At 39.8% G+C, this 24,378-nt stretch overlaps 2 protein-coding genes across 3 annotated transcripts in view; one reads left to right on the top strand and one right to left on the bottom strand.

Annotated features, from left to right (window-relative positions):
• gprc5b.L (G protein-coupled receptor, class C, group 5, member B L homeolog) overlaps positions 1-11,632 on the top strand; it is a 30,299-nt gene extending 18,667 nt beyond the window's left edge. The window contains exons 3-4 of one of the 2 annotated variants that reach the window (XM_018233903.2): positions 338-450; positions 9,603-11,632. In XM_018233903.2, coding sequence (XP_018089392.1) covers positions 338-450; positions 9,603-9,647 — 158 coding nt within the window. In that variant the 3' untranslated portion in view covers positions 9,648-11,632. The remainder of the gene's footprint in view (positions 1-337; positions 451-9,602) is intronic. The other variant, NM_001099914.1, reaches the window with a different exon arrangement.
• A 6,766-nt stretch (positions 11,633-18,398) lies between these two features.
• Positions 18,399-24,378, bottom strand: part of LOC108701889 (IQ domain-containing protein K) — a 92,555-nt gene continuing 86,575 nt past the window's right edge. The window contains exon 10 of the mRNA XM_018236903.1: positions 18,399-19,096. Within this exon, the coding sequence (XP_018092392.1) occupies positions 18,987-19,096 (110 nt within the window). The 3' untranslated portion in view covers positions 18,399-18,986. The remainder of the gene's footprint in view (positions 19,097-24,378) is intronic.

Below are 24,378 nucleotides of genomic sequence, written 5' to 3'. Positions count from 1 at the left end.
ATGTATTGTAGAGTTTCTCTACCAGGAACCAGAGTTTAGCTGTCAGAGAAACAATCAGTGCCCCTCTATGAGACCACCCAGGGGCCCAGGTAACTGGTGGAAGCATATGCTTTACACATTTCCTTAGCTATCTAGAATAAGAACAGAGCTTACAATGTGCGTAGAACATTCCAAACTTTGTTTGCGGTAAATCAGAGATACTCCAAGGACAACAGAGTCTATAAGTGTTTGTACTTAATAAAATAAATGTACTATAAACCCTTTGTCCCAGTGTGTTATGGGTACTGACATCAGATGTACTGCAGCAATAATGCAATATGCTTTCTGTTTTGTGCAGCCATGAGAGCAGGAGGATTCCGCAATGGGAGTTTGGGAAACAGGCCCAGTGCTCCATTCCGAAGCAACGTGTACCAGCCTACTGAGATGGCAGTTGTGCTTAATGGTGGGACAGTAAGTATGAAATCGTCTACTGATGATTTGTGTGGGAGAATGTGTTTAGTACAGAGGCCCATGCTTCCATTCTTCTTTAAAGGGCAAGTCAACTCCAAAATAAATTTCCCTAATAAAAGAAAACATAATTCTAAGCAACTTTCCAATATGCATTTATTAAACATTTTCCGTCCTTTTAAAGTTATTTGTAAAAGCAGCATTTTATTAACTCCTGTTTTAAAAACTGTTGCAAAAGTCTTAGGGGCAAATTTACTAAAGGGCGAAGTGGCTAACGCTGGCGAAAATTTGCCAGCGTGACGTCATTTTGCCACTTCGCCAATTTACTAACAGTGTCCCTGGTGAAAATTCGCTAGCGAAGTAGATAGACTAGAGCAACTTCGCACCCTAACGACTGGCGGAGTTGCACTCTGGTGAAGGGGCGAAACTACACAAATTTTTTCTTTCACCAGAGTTTACTTCGCCAGGTCAGACCAGGCGAAGTGCAATAGAGTAGATAGGAGTTAGAAAAAATTTCAACTTTTTTTTTTTTCAAAGTCCCCAAAAAACGCTGGCGTTTTTACTTTTTAAAGGGTGATAGGCTGAAAAAGATTTTTTTTTTTAGGGTGCCCTCCTTCCCCCCTACATTTGATAACATATGGCACCTAAACTATACTGTGGCCACATGTGTAGGGCATTAGAATACCTCTATATAATTTTATTAAGTTTCCCTGGGCTTGTGTAGTGTAATGTGTTTGCTGAAGCATACACTTCCATTCAAAGTTTTATTTGGCGCTGCATGCAAATTTCCGATCGCTAGCGTAACTTCGAACCGCTGATCGTAACATCGCTTGCACAACTTCGCAAGCGATCGGTAACTTGTGCGCAACTTTGGATCTTCGTGAATTTGCGCAGCCCTGGTGAATCTACGCCTGGCGAAGTGCAGCGAAGGCAATGCTGGCGCAAATTCGCAGGTAAGTAAATGTGCCCCTTAGTTCCCCAGCATAGACAGGTCTGTTAGTCAGCTGTTTGTCTTACATTGTATCAACAATCTGAGCCACCAGGACAGAGAACAGAAAAGAACAGACAAACCCTGCTTTCAGTACGAATACATATACAAATAACTTAAAAACTAGGAATGCACCGAATCCAGGATTCGGTTCGAGATTGGTCTTTTTTAGCAGGATTCGGATTTGGCTGAATCGAATCCGAATCCTAATTTGCATATGCAGATTAGGGGCGGTGAGGGAATTCTTGTGACTTTTTTTCAAAAAACAAGGAAGTGAAAAATGTTTTCCCCTTCCCATCCCTAATTTGCACATGCAAATTCTGATTCGGTATTCGGGCGAATCTTTTGCGAAGGATTCAGGGGTTCGGCCAAATCCAAAGTAGTGGATGGACAATTTGTAATGAATGTATTTTGCAAAGTTACTTAGAATTATGTTTCCTTTTATTAGGCAAAAATAATTTTTTGGGTTGACGTTCCCTTTAAGAGTGATATGCCTTGTGTAGGGTTGTGCTCAGATCCATGGGATTTCCATGTAGGGGCAAGTCATTACTGTCCAGTACATCACAAACCCCTTAAGCTTCAAACGTACCTGTTATTTCAGGCTGGCACTTCTGTTTTTCAAAAAAAAAAACCTCACCAGCCCAGGGTACTGTTTGCTAAAAGTCACAGCACCATCTTCTCCGGTTCTTCCATGTGCCTCCCGCATCATTTCTCAGTAGAAAAATCACAGAAAAAGTTCTGTACTGTGCATTTATTCGCCCAAGCCCAAAGGGGGATGCCTGGACTAACATACAAAAGAAGATGGAAGCATTCAACTGAGTGACAGTATACGAGACTAGAGTCACTGGGGGTACTGTTAAATGCCTATATCTTTCTCTCTGCTCAGATGTTCTCAAGCTGAGTAATGTAACCAAATAGCCAACAAGCTACACTGAGAGAAATCAAGCAAAAATTCAAATTAGAAAATATCGATTTTTTTTTACTTAATGCCCATTTTCTTATTGACGCAGGTGGTTTTTAATGATTTCTAAGCTTTTGTAGACCATTCTCTAAGTGGCCTTCTCACTTAATGTGGTTGTAACAAAAATGTTAAATGCAGAGAATCCAAAGCCAGCCTTCCATCCCCCCTTATCACAAGCAGATTCTAAAAAAGCAAATTATGTTTGCATTTGATATGGCATTTATATTCATATCACTTTATATGACATGTGAAAAAAAACTGAACTCAAGATTTATATTCTTCTTCATTATCTCCGTATATCACCGTTATCACGACTGGTCAGTCATTCTCCACCTCACAGTTTGCTTCTGCCCGGGACAGAGATGCATTAGCCAGCTTCTTGGGTAATGATTTGTACGTATTAGGCTTTAGCCTCTCTCGCTCTCTAGAGAGCCAGGCAGCGGTTGGGAAGCACAATAAGCCTTTAATGAGATCTTCCTTTCTGCGGTCATTTCTAACATCCTACAATCCGCTGATGCCATTCGTTACACATGCCCAAACGAGGCAACTGCTTTCATCTGCATTTAATTTCCAGTCCACATCAATCAGCTCATGCACATAACAGATTCCATTGAGCCGTTGTTTTTCCTGAGAGTGTGTGCAGTCAGCAAGGTGTGAGATTTGTAAAGGAGCATGGAGTGTTATATAGCAAAGGGTCACTTATATTATATATTACAATATATGAATAATATTAGGACTATATATTATAGTGCTCAGTTTAGTGTCATAAATGCTGTAATTAGTAAGGAAACAAGACAATATACTGTATATATTCAGGTATAGGATCTGTTATCCAGAAACCAGGTATGCAGAAAGCTCTAAATTACAGGATGACCATCTGCCATAGACTTTATATTAAACAAATAATTCAAATCTTTAAAAGTGACTTCCTTTTTCTCTGTAATAATAAAACAGTACCTTGTACTTGATCCCAACTAAACTATAATTAATTCTCATTGGAGGAAAAACAATCCTGTTAGGTATGTTGATTTAAATTATGGAAAGATCCTTAAGCTGGCCATAGACGCAAAGATCCGATCGTACGAATCATTGTACAATCAGACTTTCCCATCTCCAGACCAGCCACTCACCATTCAGATCAAATAAAGTACTAAAGAACAGATCAGCCGATGTTCTGCCCCTGACAGCAATCGTACGATAGTTATGTCTGACAAAGCTAGTGACAGTCTCCCTCTGAAAACCGTACGATCGGCAATACACGCAGAGATATTACCCACAGCCGACAGAAATCTTTTAACCTGTCCGATCGTCCAAACGACCGATCTCCGCCGGATGAAAAATGACGGGACTCTCCACACACGGTCCGAAAATCATACAAATCCTCGATTCATTCGATTTGATCTTTATGGTCTATGGCCAGCTTTAATCTGGAAAACCTCAGGTCCCAAGCATTCTGGGTAACAGGTCCCATACCAGTACAACACACATTTTATCTAAAGGAAAGGATTATGTTCCATATAAGTGAAGGGTATTGCCACATTACTTGCCTGAGCTTATGATCATTTGTCATTGGTTGAATTGCGTGATCATTCTGACAAGTCTAGGGTATAGATATAAAGCTGAGGTGAGCAGTATATAGCAGTTAACACTAATAATAAATACAAATATTCAGAAAAAGATGAAAGACAAACCATACTTATTAAGGAGGGAAATGTTTGTTCTTTCAAGCCAGGTCAATTTGCATTTTCATAGGCTCACAAAACACCTAGAATGCTGGTTATTAAAATGTGCTTCAATACTCTTAGATACAATGCATATCTGTGAATGGCACCACAATCCAATTTGTGATTTCAGTGATGGGTTTTCCTACTCTGAAATGACATCACAGTTTCCATCCTTCTCATGACATCAATGTCAGACGACTGCCAGGGAATGTCCTGAGGTGCACCGACGGGAGATGATGTCATTTGGGGCTGAATCACACACTTTAAGTAGGACTTCATCCAAATGATGATTTCAACAGTTTAATGTTAGAAAATCTAATTCTCAGCAATTGTGATTGCTATTAAAAGCAGTAAATATTCCTTTCTTTTGGCCACTAGACTTTCTCCGCTCAGCCTGACTACATGGGCCATTGAAACCAGCTCCTGCAGCCACTACATGTCTCAGTGTTTTCTATGTGTCACCGTTTTTCTAATATTGAAGTGTAAAGTGTCATTTTTCAGCTCTGAGAGGGGGGGGTCACCGACTCTGTAAAGTACTGTTCTAAATGGATACATTTAGTAGATACATTTCTTATCTTTGTCCCTGCTGAGCAGAATCTCTGGGTTTCATTACAGGCAGCTGTTAGAATTGATACAATAGTTGCTAATACTCCAGAGATGCTGCAGAGAAATGTATTAACTAATGTAGCAAAATTGTTACAGTTTAGAGTCTGCACCTGAATTACTGAGCTGACAGACATTGAACTTTAAACTTACATTTTGGAAAAACAGTTGGCCTCTTAGAAGGTCATTCAGGGAGAAATTTGGGGACAGTGCCTATTTTGAAGGTCAGTTAGGCTGAGATCTTGACCCGACACCTAGTTTCTCCCTAGATATTTATGAAACTGTGGTTGAAGGGGTGATCCAGCATATCTGTAACCTTTTTATGAGTCAAGTGTAGACCAAATGTTGGATTTCATAGGGGGGCTTAAATTGGAAAATTCAGAAAACATCTGAATATATATATATATAACTGTCGCAAATAAGGCATGCACTCACAGGTCTTATCCAAGGTGAAAATCTGCGTTTATTTAGCAAGAAAATGCTGTTTTTTTAACAGTTTTTTGCTGAATTAACACAGATTTTCACCTTGGATAAGACCTGTGAGTGCATGCCTTATTTGCAACAGTTATCTTATTGTATGCATATTGCACCCAGGCACATCAAACCCATAGACGTGCTGTGCCGGCTTCAAGCAAGCTTTCAGATAGATAGATAGCTAGATAGATAGATAGATGATAGATAGATAGATAGATAGATAGATGATAGATAGATAGATAGATAGATAGATAGATAGATAGATAGATAGATAGATGAGCGCCACTTACAGGGTTTTGTGTCAAAAATGAAGAAATATTTATTTATGCTCAACGTTTGGATCCCCACAGGGATCTTCGTCAGGAGTATACCGACTGGTTTTGTCTGTGTACTCCTGATAAAGATCCCTGTGGGGGATTGAAATGTTGAACATAAATGTTTCTTAATTTTTGACACAAAACCCTGTAATTGCCGCTTATCTGTATATACATATTTATCCTTTTTTGGCTGGCACCCAGGTATGTACCTAAATAAACTGTGTGCACCTTTTGGACTGTGAAAAAATATACATATATATATATATATATATATATATATATATATATATATATATAAATATATATATATACTGGATTGTGGGTCAGTAGGTTAGACACAAGTTCTTGGAATTTGCTCAATTGCAACTGGTAAATCTGAGCCCGCCAGAGGTCAACACCGGCTGCTTACAGCCACTTATATGGTGGGGGGGGGGCAGTGAAAGGACCAACTGCTTTCCATAGATCACTTCCAACCCTGTGCCTCACCAGACAGCATGCCACAATAAATACATTCACAGATATGTACTGTATGCCATTCTTTCCATACATGACAGAACCTAGACAAGGTTGAGTGAAAATGTTATCCTGCTATGTAATATTAATGTCTTGTTACACATGAAGAATGGAAAATTAAGGAGCGACGGGGAAATAGCTTCCACATTATTGCTTTAAAAAAGGTGTGCAGTCATTAGATGTTATTAAACTGCCCCCTATCAAATACAAAAGAGAATTGTAGTGTTTTTCCATTGCAAACCAGTTCAACCACAGGGGTGGCTGCTATAAAGGAGATGCATTAACAATCCCAGCTCCAATCATGGTTTGCAAACTTAACAATTAGTGGCTGGTTTACTTGTATGAAACTGGGGAAAAAAGTGATTTTTTTTGTCTCAAAATTACTTTCCCATGTTTGCCCTTTATCCAGCTATTTATCTTTGCCTGAACCTGGCATTATATTTTGGGAACATGTAATAGATCTCTGTTGGAAAGGTATCATTTGTGCTGGGAAAAAAAAAATTTGGATTTGGGAAAAACATTTCTACACTTGATGACTTACGTTAATAGACAAATTTGATTCTTAGCTATGGCTTGGGCAAAGATAGCAAGAGATAAGCCCCAAACCCATAAATAGCTAACTGTAATTTTAGTTGACTTTGGCTCATATATATATATCAAGCCAAAACAGTTTGCTCTGGTCAGGAATTAGCCAGACGCCTTTTGGGTTGTTAAGAAAATTGTGTGCAAGGAGCACATCAAGCCATTGCTGTTACCGTATCTCAGTGGGACTCCATAGGATTGAATTGTGAGGGAGATCATTGGATTGTGGGCCAAATGATCAGATCATGCTATGTTAGCCCAGAACCTAGAGCAGTGATCCCCAACCAGTAGCTCGCGAGCAACATGTTGCTCTCCAGCCCCTTGGATGTTGCTCTCAGTGGCCTCACAGCAGGTGCTTATTTTTGAATTCCAGGCTTGGAGGCAAGTTTTGGTTGCATAAAAACCAGGTGTACTCTCAAACAGAGCCTTAATGTAGGTTGACAATCCACAAAGGGGCTACTAAATGGTCATTAACAGCACTTATTTGGCACCCAGGAACATTTTTCATGCTAGTGTTGCTCCCCAACTCCTTTTACTTCTGAATGTTGCTCACGGCTTGTAAAGGTTGGGGATCCCTGACCTAGAGGGTCAAATCAAACTCAGTTATTATGTTAAAACTCTTCAAACAAGTTTTTCTGGCTTGTTCTTAGCTTCAGACATAGTGCTCTATCAGTATTCATTGTACTGTAAGAAAGGTATGATAATACAGGTAACCATAATAGAAATTTTTGAACTTGGCAATTACCCAAGGGATGCCCAACTGCACCTCCCTCAGATCAACTGCAGCCCTTCCACAAGCAGATGAAGCCTGGCAGGGGAAGAAGTAGCTCATGGTTGAAGGTAGGGATGCACCAAATCCAGGATTTGCTTTGGGTTTCTGTCTTTTTCAGCAGGATTCCAAAAAATTACAGGACTTTTTGTCACACAAACAAGAAATTAAAAAATGTCTTAATTGTGTGCTGCGAGCTTGGTTCTCTTTCCCCCTAATTTATATACAAATGAGGGTTCGGATTTGGTTTGGTATTCAGCCAAATCTTTCCCAAAGGATCCAGAATTCGGCGAATCCTAAAATAGTGGCGCATCCCTAGTTGAAGGACATCTAGAGGGCACAGGCTGGACCATTTATTTATCTGCATGCATAACCTATGCCAGTAACTATGAGTTAACATCACAGACAATCTGCAAGCCAGAACTCGAGACACTAAATTTTCATTATGGGGAGATGTGCTAAACCAAAAGGGAGCCAAAGGTTGCATTAGACATTAGAACTCCAGGGACAATCATTAACCATAAATGCCATTCAGTTCAATGATTTATGGGTTACCTGGATTAAGATTATTGTGTTGCCATTTGCAACTCTTAAAAGTTATAAATATACATATAATGATGTGGTTTGATGGCTATCAGTGGCACCCTGAATTTTAGTTACCATGGGCGGCTGAAGATGGGCAGTCTTGCTCTTTTACAGATATTTCCCATGTAAGAATTGTTGAAAACATTGACGCTATCAGAAACCCAGCTAAACATTGCCCAAACCCTATCACCTATAGCAGACAACCATCAGTGCAGTTATAATAATGAAAACTAAAATATGATTGGTTGCTATTGCTTATTGGCTTAGCCATGGCAGGCATTTGACGCCAGTACCTTTAATAAAAGTCGTTTTAGCACAACTGACTGCGGGGAAATTGCTGGGGCCGTAACTGCACTTAAGGATGTACATGAGACCTAAGATCCACTAAATTTAGTAACGAAAGTAAAAATGTAAGTCTATATATATATATACTGTATAGATAGATAGATAGATAGATAGATAGATAGATAGATAGATAGATAGATAGATAGAGAGACGCAGCCAAGCATAGACTTCTGCAAGTCAGTAATAGGTACCTATGATAGTGACAAATAAGATCAGGAAACTTGACTTTAAATTAAAAAAAAGATCAGGAAACTTGACTAAATAAAATGCGAGATGAGTTTTCTGGAATTGTGGAGAAAGAGAGGTCTCGAATGGTGAAAAATAGTTCCTGTAATGTTGATTTACTCTGTATTTTTACAGATTCTGCATCATTATAATAACTGGGATTTTTAAAATGAATTAGCCATAGTGAATATCAATAAGCATTCAGCCAGTCTCCTGGCCAGTCTTCTTCACTTTATTGGAATTTAGTGCATCACCCACTTAGAACAGTGACCTCCTTTTATGGAATGTAAAAATAACATTTTGCTAGAAGAAGGAAAGTGCAACTCTAAGCAACTTGCCAATATATATTCATTGCACCTAATGAATGTTTTGATGTTATTTATCCATATACCTGCTAGCAAAAGCAATATCTGTCTGCCCCTTTCTGTCCTCCACCCAAGTTGTTCTGGCTTTTGAAACAATGTAGCAGAAGCTGGCTGAGTATCAGACCCGTGAAAAAGCATGCAAGTTTGATTTTTACTACATTGTTTCTACTACATTGTGACAGAACCAGCAGTGCTCAAAGGGACAGAGAAAATGTAGCAATACAGGTATGGGATCCGTTATCCAGAAACCTGTTATCCAGAAAGATCTGAATTACGGAAAGGGCGTATCTCATAAACTCAATTTTATCTAAATACGCCAAGTTTTCAAAAATTTTCTCTGTAATTATAAAACATTAGCTTGTACTTGATCCAAACTACGATATAATTAATCCTTATTGGAAGCAAAACCAGCCTATTTAATGTTTAAATGATTTTCTAATAGACTTAAGACATGAAATGCAGTTATATAGAAAGCCCCAGGTCCCAAGCATTCTGGATAACAGGTCCCATACCTGTACCATTTCTAATAATAGATTCTTATCCTATCTAGCAAAATAAAAACACTAGAGAACAGTGGTGCTATAATTAAACCCTGATCCCCATGCATTGTTGAACTAACTCTCCTCTCTCTCTCTCTGCTGATGATTATGAATCTGATATAGAGCTTAGGTTCTTAGTTATCCGTTTGTTGTCCTTATTTCTAGATCCCAACTGCTCCACCAAATTACACTGGAAGACATCTGTGGTGAAAAGCATATAGATCGCAGGGAGTCCCTGAAACTGTTTATTCCCTATGGCCCTGTCTTTGTGAGGGAGGAATGAGTAAGGTAACAGCATCCAAGAGCTCTTGCTAATCCTACCTACTAGGGCTTATCTAAATGTCAACAGCTGGGAACTCTTGATATAAATACTAAAGACGGATTTTGTCACAGCAAACCCGGAGTAGGTTCGCACATCCAACAAGTCTCAATTTTATTCGAGCATCAACCAATTTAAGATGCCTCTAACATGAGAATCCCTGCTGCTTGGCTGCTTGATCCGACTACAGAGACACTTGCTGAAATTCTATCCCTGCTCCATCTAGAACTGGAAGAAACCATGCGGCCCGGGGACCAAAGTATTCTGCCCCAGGCAGGCGGCCGACCCATTCATTGCTGAACTGTCAGCCATGGCTTAAAAAAAAAAAAAAAAAGCAAAACCCCACCCATTTATACCGATTTTGAACATTGCAAAATCATCAGTAGAATTCTATTTATGTAAAGAGATAGAAGCCTTAAGGTTTAACATTGTATGTAAAGTTGCACCAATGAAAAATAATGCAAGGCTGGGCTGTAACATTCACTAATATCAATGAGAAGTTTCCATACATTCAGTGACGTCAGTCTTTGCACGGATATGATAGAGTGGATTCTAATGGGCAGCTAAGTGTCAGGCTTGCAGGCTTTGTGTTTAGCAGCACAGGCAATAACATAGAGATAAAGCTCTACGAGTGTGGGGGAATCTTTTACATTGACATCTGTGAATGTTCCAACATTTTTATTATTAATACTGTATGAAATTGCCTTCGTGTTCAAGTCATGCTTCTGTATAACATGTAGGGACTGGCTTAAGGGTATGTGTTCACTGTACAGTTTCTCAGCTGCACTTTGCAGCACTGCCCCTTTAAGGACCAAGTGGAGTTACGGGTGTTGTCATTGCACTAGTTGCTCACTAGGAACTGCTTGCTTTGCTATGCAAGGTGATGGAGGGTTGCATTAAGGGAGGCTGGGGAAATGGTTCAGAGTCAGAGGAAGGCTATAATGGTTTCCTTCCAATCTGTGCAGGCAGGGTTGGCGGGACACCGGATCCCACCAACCCAGACCCACATCTGCCCTCCCTCCCCCAATCGGGGCCCTAGAGGGGTTGTGGGGGCCCCTGGGGTAGCAGCCCCAGTGGGCCTCGCACACCCCAGTCTGACCGCAATATGGGTACGTCTTGGTTAAAAAAAAAACAATTCTAAAAGCAGAAGAATTAACAACTGAGATAAACAAAATGAATGCATCCTAGCCTGTTTGGGTGTACTTCCTTTTAGAACACAATGCTTATTTTTAATTATCCATTAGGTTCAGAGGAAATCTTGCCCTTCATTTTTCTTTAGCTTAGGAATTATTAGAAAAGAATGGGGCATGATTTGTTTGGTTATGCCAAAAGCACTGCTTTATTACTCTTGGTCCTTAAAGGGGTAGTGTACTTGTTCAAGGGACAGCAGCACTAAAAATTGCATTTCCACGCAAATTTTCCCTTTAACTGCCAGCCGATATGCGCTGAGCTCAAGACGCTCAAGATCTGCATTGAATAAACAGGACCTTAGAATGGCAGACTCTATGGCACGGGCACCCTGTAACTTAAAAGGCAACACCCTAGAATCTATGATCCGTGGCACCTTAAGAGTGAAATAGTTCAATGGCAGATAGCTTCATGAAGTTATGCTCATGTCACACCGTATGTGCTGCCATTCTGATTTCTTCCCTCTGTTATAGGAAGTCAAGAGAGCAGAGACATTGATAGATACAGTAGTAGAGATGCAGCTCTATTTTAGTATTACTGTCCCTTTAATAGTTTTTTCCTCATGCATTTGTTAGAGGGCAGCATATACTATCCAAATAACTGTTTCCATGGATATGTTACCGTGTTTGCCGAATCTCCCCGGTGGAGATGTGTTTGAGTTTGGAGTAATAAAGGATGAGAATTCCAATGCATTTCATGTTCATTTAAACAACCTGCGGTCCATTCTATCCCCATTGATCTCATCACACGTTTAATCATTGTCAGCGTCATTTTCTCTTTTTCCTATGGGACAACTCTCTGCTCTGTAGATCCTGAGTTCAGTTTAAAGGAAAAAATATTATCACAGGTAAAACTTTACACAACCTTAAATTATGCCACAACACTTTCTGTTTCAGATTTATTTGTTTTCCTTGCCACATTCCTGATTGCTCCGAAGGAAACTTCCACCCATAAACAGTTAATTGCATCGATTCAATGTTATTCGCTAATGTAATTGCTATCTGCCTGGCTGTTTATATATATATTCTCTTCTGGTACTGACTCTTGAAAGGATGTAGCAGAAGTTTGGTAGCAGGCCTGGAGGAGAACTGGCTTTTACTACATTGTTTCAAGAGTCAGACCCAAGTAGTAATTGCATATACAAATATTTCTGGATTAAAGGAGAAGGAAAGGCTAGAATTAAGTAAGCTTTATCAAAAATGTCTATATAAATACACCAGTAAACACTTAGTAATGCTGCTTTGAGTCCTCTGTCAAAAGAAACACAGCATTTCTTTCCTTCTATTGTGTACACATGGAATTCTGTATCAGACTTCCTGCTGTCAGCATAAACCTCCAGGGCTAGGGCTTGAGCATGCTCAGTTTGCTCCTCCCTCCCCTCCCTGCTGTAATCTGAGCCCAGAGCTATGAGTGAGCAGGGAGAGACTCATGCAGGAAGTGATTTAACACCAAGCTAATATGGCAGCTGCTATCCTAAACAAACAGAGAGCTTCTAGAGCTGTTTACTCAGGTATAGTAAAGTATTCTGCAGAATAAATATAGTCTTATAGCTTGCACTATTGTGGCTAATCTATTGGCAATAAACTGCTTCGGTAGCTTTCCTTCTCCTTTAAATGGTGATTGCCCAGTTGTGCCCAGGGGATTGATATTGTTCATGACTTTTTTTTTCAGGTATAAACTCTAATGAGTTTGGTACAGTTCTGGCCACTGGTTCCTCTGTTTAACTTAGTTGCACTACATATGAAAGCCCATCTATGTTGATCAATTAAGTTGTTTCCAGATAAATGTATTAAAGTATCTCTGCTTTCCCAGGCACATAATCATGGGGCAGGGGAATCGTTTATCAAAGTTGTCTTTTACAAAATCGGCGTAAACAAACACAAGTAAATGGCATCACAATTAAAGCATTTTAAATATGTATATTGTCATAATGCTAATCACCTGTATATCATCCATTGTTGCTCTTCATTTCTGTTGGAAACCTATGTAAAATGTCAGAGACCGTAGCAGGTAAGAGCTGCTTTCACATTAAAGCCCTTCAGGTATCTACACTAGGGGGTTTTACCCCAGTCACAGAGAGTTTGTTGGATAAGTTAGAGAAGTGCTTTTTATATTTAAAGGGATACTGTCATGGGAAAACATGTTTTTTTTCAAAATGAATCAGTTAATAGTGCTGCTCCAGCAGAATTCTGCACTGAAATCCATTTCTCAAAAGAGCAAACAGATTTTTTATATTCAATTTTGAAATCTGACATGGGGCTAGACATTTTGTCAATTTCCCAGCTGCCCCCAGTCATGCGACTTGTGCTCTGATAAACTTCAATCACTCTTTACTGCTGTACTGTGATATCACTCCCCTCCCTTCCACCCCCCCCCCCCCAGCAGCCTAACAACAGAACAATGGGAAGGTAACCAGATAGCAGCTCCCTAAAACAATATAACAGCTGCCTGGTAGATATAAGAACAAAACTCAATAGTAAAAACCCATGTCCCACTGAGACACATTCAGTTACATTGAGAAGAAAAAACAGCAGCCTGCCAGAAAGCATTACTCTCCTAAAGTGCAGACACAAGTCACATGACTGGGGCAGCTGGGAAACTGACAAAATGTCTAGCCCCATGTCAGATTTCAAAATTGAATATAAAAAATCTGTTTGCTCTTTTGAGAAATGGATTTCAGTGCAGAATTCTGCTGGAGCAGCACTATTAACTGATGTGCTTTGGAAAAAACATGTTTTTCCATGACAGTATCCCTTAAAGACAGAATCATGAAGACTCTGCCAGAAATAGTAGAAAGAAATTGAAAAGGTATGGTATCCGTTATCTGAAGAAACCTGGCCAGCTCCCATAGACTTCATTTTAATTAAATCATTTAAATGTATTAAAATGATTTATAAAATAATTAAAGAGTTCTTTTTGCTTGATCCCAACTAAGATATAATCAATCCTTCTTTGTAAGATATAAACAATCCTGTCAGTTTTATTTAATCTTTAAATGAATTTTAAGATGATTTAAAGTGGATCCAGATTATGGAAAGACCCCTTATTAGGAAAAGCCCAGGCCCCAAGCATTCTAGATAACAGGTCCCTTACCTGTATATACTATGGGGTATATTCATCAAAGAGTGAAGTTAGAGATGGTCACAGTCCACAGAGTGAAATTCCACCACTCTCCATTCATTTCTATGGGATTTAAAAGAGTAATTATCAATGGGTGAAAGTGAAAGTTCATCCTTTGATAAATATACCTTTCAAAATGCCATAAAAATGATTGGAGAGTGGCGGAATTTCACTCTGTGGACTGTGACGACCTCTAACTTCACTCACTTCACTCAAGAGGACTGTGGCAATCTCTAACTTCACTCTTTGATAAATATACCCCTATATGTGTATATATATATATATATATATTTTTTTTTTTTTCTTTGACATTAGAAGCAAAACCTCTGTCTGTTTTGCTACTAATGTTAAATTGTATATTTGCACATACCATGATACGGATTCTCCGTAGGGAAGGAATCCCCTTGCCCAGCTGTGCCCCTTCTCTTCCTGCGGGAACGGCAGATTTCGGCATGAAATACAAGATCTTGCTAATCGGTGCCGAAATCCAATGAGTGTGTTTGAGTTGGAGCTGACACAAGGCTTTCAGACACGAACACAGAAGAAGATTCAGCTAGCGGTTGGGGCTGAAATCGGCCTGCGAATTTCAGCAGGCTGATTTTTGCCCAGTCTGGACCTAGCCTTAAGGTAGAGTCCTGCAGCAGGTCGGTTACCCGCGGGTTACCCGCAAAAACCTGCGGTACCCTGCGGGTTGCAGGTAGAAGCTCCGGGTGCGGGTATAGACGCGGTTCTGCGGGTCGGGCTGCAGGTCTTCTCAAGCCTACTTCTGATGACGTCACTTTCGGTTTACAATGACAGCATTTCCTGTCATTCTTGATGGTCAGCGGGTCGCAGTTCCGGGTAAGGTACTTACATGTCGGGTAGAAGGTCCAAGTGGTAAAAATGCGGGTTGCGGTTCCAGGTTGCAGGTACGGGTCGGGTACAGGCTCCAAAAAATGGACGTGTGCAGGACTCTAAGGTTTTAAACATTTTTTGCATAAAATGATCTTCTTTCTCAGTCTCTTGCTCTCCTACAAGTTGCCAGTCACAGTTAACAAAGGCAAACCACAGTGGCACATGCCAAGATGATCAGCAAATGCCTCGGTTGGCTCTTGGGTGTATTCTATCTTCAGGAGCGTGAGCACAAAGCTGTGACTAACGTAAAACTGAGAGAAAGCAATAATCTTTACAAGGTCACCAATGCATTTGGTGTGGCCTAAACCTAGAGGTACAGAACTAGACTGTACAGTTAGCCATTCAGACAGCTTAGGGTTTATTCACAAAAATTCACATAATTCTCCAGTGGGCTGTAATACTGCTTGGCCTTCTGCACTCATAGAATATTGGTTTATCCGGTTGGTAAAGCTACAAGCCTTCATGTAGGTTGCCCAAGTTTGTCAGCGAGTCACTGATCTTTCCCTACAGTTTACCTAACACACAGCAGGAGCAAATACTACTCTAATGGACAGGAAATTCAGCTTTGAATCTGATTGATGGATAGATAGGTTCAGCCAGCTACAAAACAGGGCTGGGAGTGATGGTTTGGTTAAACACCAGCTTATCCCAGCTCAGTCCCAGGAAGCGTTTTGTGTACGGATGCTACAAGTATCCAGTACGGTGCAATCCTATTTCAAGTGCAGGATGAGCAAGTAACATGTCACAGACACAATACTGTACTATAGTAGTACTTTGATTGCCCCTCTGTATATGTTTTGTCCCTGTATGGATTTGCTGAAGGCTGGGATGGACTTGTATCACACCAATTTAGTAGATATAACATTGATTGGTCCTTAGGCAGTCCAACACCAATTGACATCATTCTTCATCCCTGGTTGAGCCAGGTTCCATTGCTGAAGTCTAAAAAAAAGGGCCTGCTTGTGTCCATAAGATTGGCCCAGGCTAAAAGGAGTGACTGCAAAGCAGTATTTTCTGTATTTGATTTCTGCATGCACTTAGTTAGTGGCACAGGTAAACTTGATTCCATGTCTTCTGTATTAGGCTAGTAGTGCCTACAATCATTTAGTCCAGAGCAACACTGTCCAATTCTTTGTACTGGGCCAGTTGTTGACATACTACATGGGCTGGATTCTATCAAAATGTCATACACAGACTATGGAGCTCAACACCACTATGGGAGGTTTTGTGTTTCCTTTAAGTGTTTTTTAGCTAGTTTCTTGTCTTGACCCCAAACTAAGTCACCACCCTATGCTGCGGGCAGGCTCAGTAGTGAATGAAGGTTTACTAAACCAATCTTCCCACTACGTTTTGCAGATTTTTGTGGGTGTGTAAATAAGGCTTCTAGACATGGCTTTGGGTGCAAAACTAATATTAGCTCCTATTACATTGAAGGGATTGTTTACCTTTAAATTAACTTTTAGTATGATGTAGAGAGTGATATTCTGAGACAATTTGCAATTGGTTTTCATTTTATATTATTTGTGGTTTTTGAGTTATTTAGCTTTTCATTCATCAGCTCTATAGTTTGCACTTTCTGTAATCTGGTTGCTATGGTTCAAATTATCCTAGCAAACATGGATTGAATAAGAGACTGGAATATGAATAGGAGAGGACCTGAAAAGAAAGATGAGTAATAACAAGTAGCAATAACAATAAATTTGTAGTCTTACAGAACATTTGTTTTTTTAGGTGGGGTCAGTGACCCTCCTTTGAAAGCTGGAAAGAGTAGGAAGAAGAATGCACATCGCTTAAAAACTATAAAATATAAATAATCAAAACAAATTGAAAAGTTGCTTAGAATTGGCCATTCTATAACATATTAAAGTTTAACTTAAAGCTGAACCACCCCTTTAACTGTAATACTCTTCCATGGAGACAGTGCATGGACTGTCATGTTAAAGTAAATGCTGCTTGGTATTTAATAGAGCTTTATTTATTACGTGGGGAATTTGGTTTTCTATTTCTTTCCTTGTGATAGCACCGTGCCAAGGTCCTTGCATTTTAAGACAATCAGACAACATATGTGTATTGTAAATGCTGTGTAATAACAAGGTGGAAAAGACTGTATAGCATGGAAGATGTTTTATTTTAATATCTCAACACAAAATAAAGATTTTATTGTTCAGTCTGTGTGCTAAGTGACTATGTTGTGTAATAGAACAGATTTCCAACATGTGTCCCTGCTGATGTGGTTGAACTATCTTTCCTAGCGGTTGAGGATACGTTTCAAAGCTGCACATTTCAGTTTTTGGGGTAATGGTGCACAATGGCACTCTGATCTCTGCTGCTTGAACAGAAGCCTGAACACCTTCTACTTGCTTTAAAGGAGAACTAAACCCTAAAAATGAATATGGCTAAAAATGCCATCTTTTATATAATTAACTTATTGCACCAGCCTAAAGTTTCAGCTTGTCAATAGCAGCAATGATCCAGGACTTCAAACTTGTCACAGGGGGTCACCATCTTGGAAAGTGTCTTTGACACTCACATGCTCAGTGGGCTCTGAGCAGCTGTTGAGAAGCTAAGCTTAGGGGTCGTCACTAATTATCAAGCAGAAAATGAGGTTTGTGTGTAATATAAGCTGATGCTACAGGGCTGATTATTAAATTCTGATGCTAGTTGCACTGGTTTCTGTGCTGCCATGTAATAAGTATCTGTTTTAATTAAGGATGCACCAAATCCAGGATTCGGCCTTTTTCAGCAGGATTCTTCTGCCTGGCCAAACCGAATCTTAATTTGCATGTGCAAATTAGGGGTGGGGAGGGAAATCACGTGACTTTTTGTCACAAAACAAAGAGGTAAAAGAAGTAAAAACGTTTTCCCCTTCCCACCCCTAATTTGCATATGAAGATTCGGCTCTGTATTCGGCCAAATCTTTTGCGAAGGATTTTGGGGTTCGGCCAAATCCAAAATAGTGGATTTGGTGCATTACTAGTATTAATTACTAATCAGCCTTATATTGTGACATTTCTATTCTATGTGTACTGTATATTGTGAGTGGGTCCCTAAGCTCAGTAAGTGACAGCAGCACAGAGCATGTGCAGCGAATCAGCAGAAAAGAAGATGGGGAGCTACTGGGGCATCTTTGGAGACAAAGATCTACTGCTAAAGGCTGTGGTTGCCTTGGGCTGGTACAGAAGCCCAAAACATAATGTACAAAATTTCTAGCCTAATTCTTTAGTTATCCTTTACTTCTCCTTTAATCCCCATTGACTTGAATAGGAATTACTGCTGGTAGGGGCAGTTGGCACACACATATACAGACACACACATGATTTGGGCAATAATCACCCTTTAAGACAAGCAGCCATGCATCCAATGTATGTCTTATGGCAAATTGAAGAGCATTTTGTTAATAATACATTCTGCATCTATTTTAAGCAAACTATAGTCACCACTGCATTTCAGAGGGATTTTAATGTAAGAAAGACAAAAACAAAATGTCAGCACAAAGAGACAAACTGCACTAATGGGAAGAGGCACGCGGAACAGTTTGTACCTGTACATACGCTCACGACTATGAATATCTGTTACACGGCAGACTTTGAAAGGAAAATCAAAGTAGCTTTTATCTTCAATTAATTTTCCTTTAAAAACCTGAAATATATCCCCACAATGATACAAACAGCCTGACTAAATCTTCCTATGTATGGTTTGCTTCAGCAGAGCTGTAGACATTCAAGTAAGAATATTAAGTCCAAATCACTAAATCTGTATACTTTAATAGACTCAGTAATTTGGACTAAACTGAAAGAGTATCAACTTAGAATTTTGATTTCTATCTGGTTGCTAGGGGCACAGACACTAGCAACTAGAATCTGGACTGAATGCATGAATAGATGTCATATTTTACTTTAAAGTTGCTCCTATTTCTCCTAAGCTCCTAAGTCAGTATTTCATTAGCCAAATGACACATATATATATATGCCCCACTTTATTGTAGAAGGTATAATTAAGCAAATCCTCAGCATGCCATGATGTAGTGTCTATGTTTGGATGACTGTATTCTGTGGTGTGGGTGAGAGAACACTGATGGAAATGCCAGCGTGATTTTGTGTAGATACTCTTTCTTCCACATCTTTAGCTTCTCTCTCCACTGCAAAAGAAGCAGAATTCAGAAAACATTAGCAGATGAAACAGATTTAATATGTCTGCATCCATGCAGGATGCTGCCACTTTGCAGAGTCATTTGGCTAAATTGGAAAACTGGGCAGCAAACTTAAAAATGAGGTTCAATGTTGATAAATAATATAAATGCAAGTTATACACTAAATGGCAGTGTGTTGGGAGTTTCCTTAAAAAAGAAGGATCTTGGGGTTTTTGTAGATAACAAGTTGTCTAATTCTGGGCAGTGTCATTCTGTGGCTACTAAAGCAAATAAAGTTCTGTCTTGCATAAAAAAGGGCATTAACTCAAGAGATGAAAACATAATTATGCCTCTTTATAGGTCCCTGGTAAGGCCTCATCTGGAGTATGCAGTGCAGTTTTGGACTCCAGTCCTTAAGAGGGATATAAATGAGCTGGAGAGAGTGCAGAGACTGAGTGCAACTAAATTGGTTAGAGGGATGGAAGACTTAAATTATGAGGGGAGACTGTCAAGGTTGGGATTGTTTTCTCTGGAAAAAAGATGCTTGTGAGGGACACAATTACTCTTTATAAATACATTAGAGGACATTATAGGGCACTAGTGGGAGATCTGTGTTTCCATAAAGAGAATCACCGTACCAGAGGTCACCCCTTCAGACAGGGGCGTAACTACAGAGGAAGCAGACCCTGCAGCTGCAGGGGGCCCAGGAGGTATAAGGGGCCCCATGAGGCCCTAATTAATGAGAAATTTCAACACTAATTGGAAAAATAGGACAACCTCTGGATATGTTGGGGCCCTAAAATGTTTTTGCCCAGAAACGTCTAGTTATGCCACTGCCTTCAGACTAGAAGAAAAGAACTTTCATTTGAAGCAACGTAGGGGGTTCTTCACAGTCAGGACAGTGAGGTTGTGGAATGCACTGCTGGGTGATGTTGTGATGTCTGATTCTGTTAATGCCTTAAAGCTGGCCATAGATGTAAAGATTTTTAAAAGATCCAATCGTTATTGTGAGACCACAATTATCTCTAAATGATCATTTAAATGTACGATGTGTCCATCAACTAAAAAGACTATTTCAGGCGATATTGCCAGAAAAACTGAAGGGTAGCCTGCCTGCTTGGCCCTGCAAACATAGATAGATTGCACTCGGACCGATAAAGATTTTTTGACCTGGCCGATCAATTTTCTGAGAGATGTTGGAGAAAAAATAGTAAGATGTACAATCATTTATATCCCACTAACTTCACGCTAATTTGACGGATTGGTCGAACTTCACTAAAATCAGTCGTTCGGCAAGAAAAATCCTTGCGTCTATGGGGACCTTTAGAGTGGCTTGGATGATTTCTTGGACACGCATAATATCCAAGGCTATAGTGATACTAAAATCTACAATTAATACCCCAGGTGCCGAGCATTCTGGATAACAGGTCCCATACCTGAACCAACCTCTGAGCCCATTTCTTGATTTGGCCCATAGTGGGTTGTAGCCATGGGTCAAACAGAAATGATGCCCAAAGAATTGATATCAGGCTTTAAATATATAATACTATATAAAAAATAAGCTTTAAAAGAATAGTTATAGATTTAAGGATGTTTTTTTAAAAACACATATAAACGTCAGTTTCACATACACAGAACAGTGGTGAGTCATCCATGCGTAGAGCATAAAGCTTAGTTGGCAGTGGCATAATTAGGGAACTGTGGATCCCACTCTTTGCACTTGCCCCACCGCTTCAGCTTGGTGCTGCAAACCTCCCAGTGGACCAATGCATCCCCCCCCTTTGCCACTGTTAATATGCCTTTTACTAAGGTAAACAGCACATGGATGTTTTTGTCCCCTCAGTCCTTACAACAATCTAAACACTCTGTCAACTGCCTTTCCAGCCAGTGGCAAATGACTGCCCTGCACTTAAAGAAGAAAATGCACTCTTTACTTGGGGGTGCCAAAAGTTAGGCACCCCCAATTGATTATATTTACTTACCTGACACCCCAGGCCAGTGCTCCTATCAGCAGAAAACTGTACAGGCCTGGGGGTCTTCCAGTGAGCACCAAAGATCGATAGGCTTCCGGCTTCTTCATTTTCCATGCGGCTGTGCATGAGCAGTAATGCGAAAAGCCGAACTTTAACGAAGAAGTTGGTGATTTTGTTCTACTGTGCATGCTTCTGCCCTGGGAAATTTGAAGAAAGAAGACGAAGGAAGTGATAACTCCGTGGTGCTCGCTGGAAGAATGGCCGGACTGGTGCAGTTTTATACTGATAGGAGCACTGGCCATAGTGTGAGATAAGTATATATATATAATCACTTGGGATGCCTAACTTTTGGCACCCCAAATAAATATGCCTTTCCTTCTCCTTTAATTTCAACAAGTGAGCATTGCCCTGGAATGAGGAATTAGCTTTCATGAGCCATACTCAACATGGTGTGTCACAGGCAAGTTATGACAGGAGTATATGGGTGAATGCTCACTTTCACTTCTTGATGATTATGCCTCTAAAAATGCTATACAAGTCAACACAGAGCCGTGCAGTGAGCTCTATTTTCACCCTCTGATAAATACACCCCCTTAGTGCTGAATGAAAGTGACCTTGTGTGATATTAACCAATTAAAATATGTTAAAGGCTGCCCCAGCCAGTTCCTCCAGAAGCCCCTGTGTTATGAAGCTTTATCTGCAAAAGGCTCACACGCACTTGCCTCATTTTTCCAAGTGACAGGCAAAAGCAGATATATAATTTAGCATCCCACAAAAATACAATGGTTGATAATTATCCTAGAGCTGTTCTAATTGCTATGTGATCAGCCCTGCGCCCCTTATCTGATGAAATCAGAGCTAAACATTGAAAAAAGCTTGTTCAGTAATCCTTCTATGCATGATTAATACAGCTATAAATTTGTGTGCGAGCAGGAATGGCATGGTTCAATACAAGTCAGTTAGTCTCTATATTATTATTATTATTATTATTATGCTGCTGTCAACAAATACATTTAAAAGGACAGTATACCCCCATGTTCAACATGAGTTCAATAGGGCTTGGGCTGAACATACTTTTTGCCTGTTGTTTTAATCATTAAAAGTCTATGGGGAACATTTGTCAAAGAGTGAAGTTAGAGATCGCCACAATCCTCTAGAGTGAAATTCCGCCTCTCTCCATTAATTTCTATGGGATTTTTAAAAGAATATTTATCAATGGGTGAAAGTGAAAGTTCATCCTTGATAAATACACCTTTCAAAATCCCATAGAAATGAATGGAGAGTGGCGGAATTTCACTCTAGAGGACTGTGGGGATCTCTAACGTCACTCTTTAATAAATATACCCCTATGTGTTTTGTGATTTCCTGAGCTGGTATACTAAAGCTAGTCCATGTTGCTCATTGCAAGGAAGATAATTAGTTTACAGCCACTCCCTTTCCCTTTGTTATGACCTTGCAAAAATGAAACATGGAATAGCTTCAATTTCCCTGTTTGTTAAAACAATAGGTATGTTTGGCACAAGCCCTATTCATTGAATTCATGTTAAAGACGAGGATATACTGTTACTTTTACGCAAAAAGTGAAAGATGCCGTTTGCTAAAATATCCAGACTAGTCACTCGTGTGCACTCCTATGGTTTTTTTAGATGGGGTCAGTGACCCTATCTGAAAGCTGGAAAGTATCAGAAGAAGAAGGCAAAGAAGTAAAAAAAAAAAACGTAAAAAAGAAAAATGAAGGCCAATTGAAAAATGACATTAGTCATTCTATAACATACTAAAAGTTTACTTTACGTAAACCCCTTTAAGATGAAGATACTCTCCCTGTAATTATTATACCACAGCTGCAGGAGGAAATGATTATAGTAGTTATTTGCAGGCAGGGAATGTAAATAAATTCAGTACTTGCCATTTACAAGCACATACGGATGTGACACCATCGCTTGTTAACATCACGTACCAGGAGCAGTGTTACTGAAGCAAAGGGCGACTGCTTTACACTAGAACAATCTGAATAGCTCTGGCTTTCTTCTGTCATGACTGAAAACCTAAGAGAAACTGATTCTCAAAAGGTGGAAGATGTGTTTATTGCCTGAGAGACAAAATTGATTTCATTGTGTATTTATTCTCTTTACACAGATTGCAGAATTAGCTCCACAGAACTACTGCATGCTCATTTCTATTGTACATTCATCTAAAGAGTGGTACACACTGAATTATAGAATTATACATCATTCATACATTTGCATATTTTAACCTCATATAGCTAATTCATTTTGTTTGCTCTGCTTCAGGTGCACCTCCCTATCTCTCTCACACAACTGCTTCATTTTGTTATGGCTACATGAAGACTATTCAGCTTTAGTTGTCAGATTTGCACAGAGCCCATTTTTGCTTGGAAGGAAAAGCAGAAGCTCAAGTTCAACCTTTTATGGGATGATATGATAACTATGTATAAATATATAAGGGGATCATATAATAATCTCTCTAACCTAGGTAGTTTGTATAGGTCAATATACAACCTACCTTAACTGCCATTTGATCCAAAGGAAGGCAAATACCCCTAAAATTCCTTCCTGACTCCAAGGGGCAAATTCACTAAGCGCCGAAAATGCGCTAGCGACGGCTTTGGCGCACTTCGCCAAGCGTAGTTTCGCCAGGGCTGTGCAAATTCACGAAGTTCCAAAGTTGCACACAGGTTACCGAACAGTTGTGAAGTTGTGCTTGCGATAATACGATAAGCAGTCCAAAATTACGCTAGCAATGCCTAATTAGCATACGGCGTGCAGTTAAAATACAATGTACGTGTATGCTGTAGCAACTACATTACACTACACGAGGCCAGGGAAACTTAATAAAATTAAATAGAGATCTTATATTGCCCTACACATGTGCCCACTGTATAGTTTAGGTGCCAAATGTAAGGGGAAAGCAGGGTACCCCAAAAAAAAATTCGATCTTTTTCAGCCTATCACCCAGTAAAAAGTAAAAAACGCCAGCGTTCAGCTATTTTTGAAGAAACTCCAATCTACTCTATTGCACTTAGCCTGGTCTAAGCTGGCAAAGTCATGTCTGGCCAAGAGGTAACATTCAGTAAAATCCGCAAGTTAGTGAATTAGCGTAGTTACGTCCCTTCGCCAGAGCACAACTTCGCCTGGCGCTAGGGTGCGAAGTAGCGCTAGAGTAGGTTTACTTCGCTACTGACTTTACGCCAGCACCCGTTAGTAAATTGGCGAAGTGGCAAAATGACGTCACATTGGCGAATTTTCGCTAGCGTTAGCCACTTCGCCCTTTAGTAAATTTGCCCCCAAGATGGCAATC

This window comes from Xenopus laevis, chromosome 9_10L (genome assembly GCF_017654675.1).
Source record: "Xenopus laevis strain J_2021 chromosome 9_10L, Xenopus_laevis_v10.1, whole genome shotgun sequence".
NCBI lineage: Eukaryota > Metazoa > Chordata > Amphibia > Anura > Pipidae > Xenopus > Xenopus laevis.
This window is presented reverse-complemented; position numbering and strand designations above follow the sequence as displayed.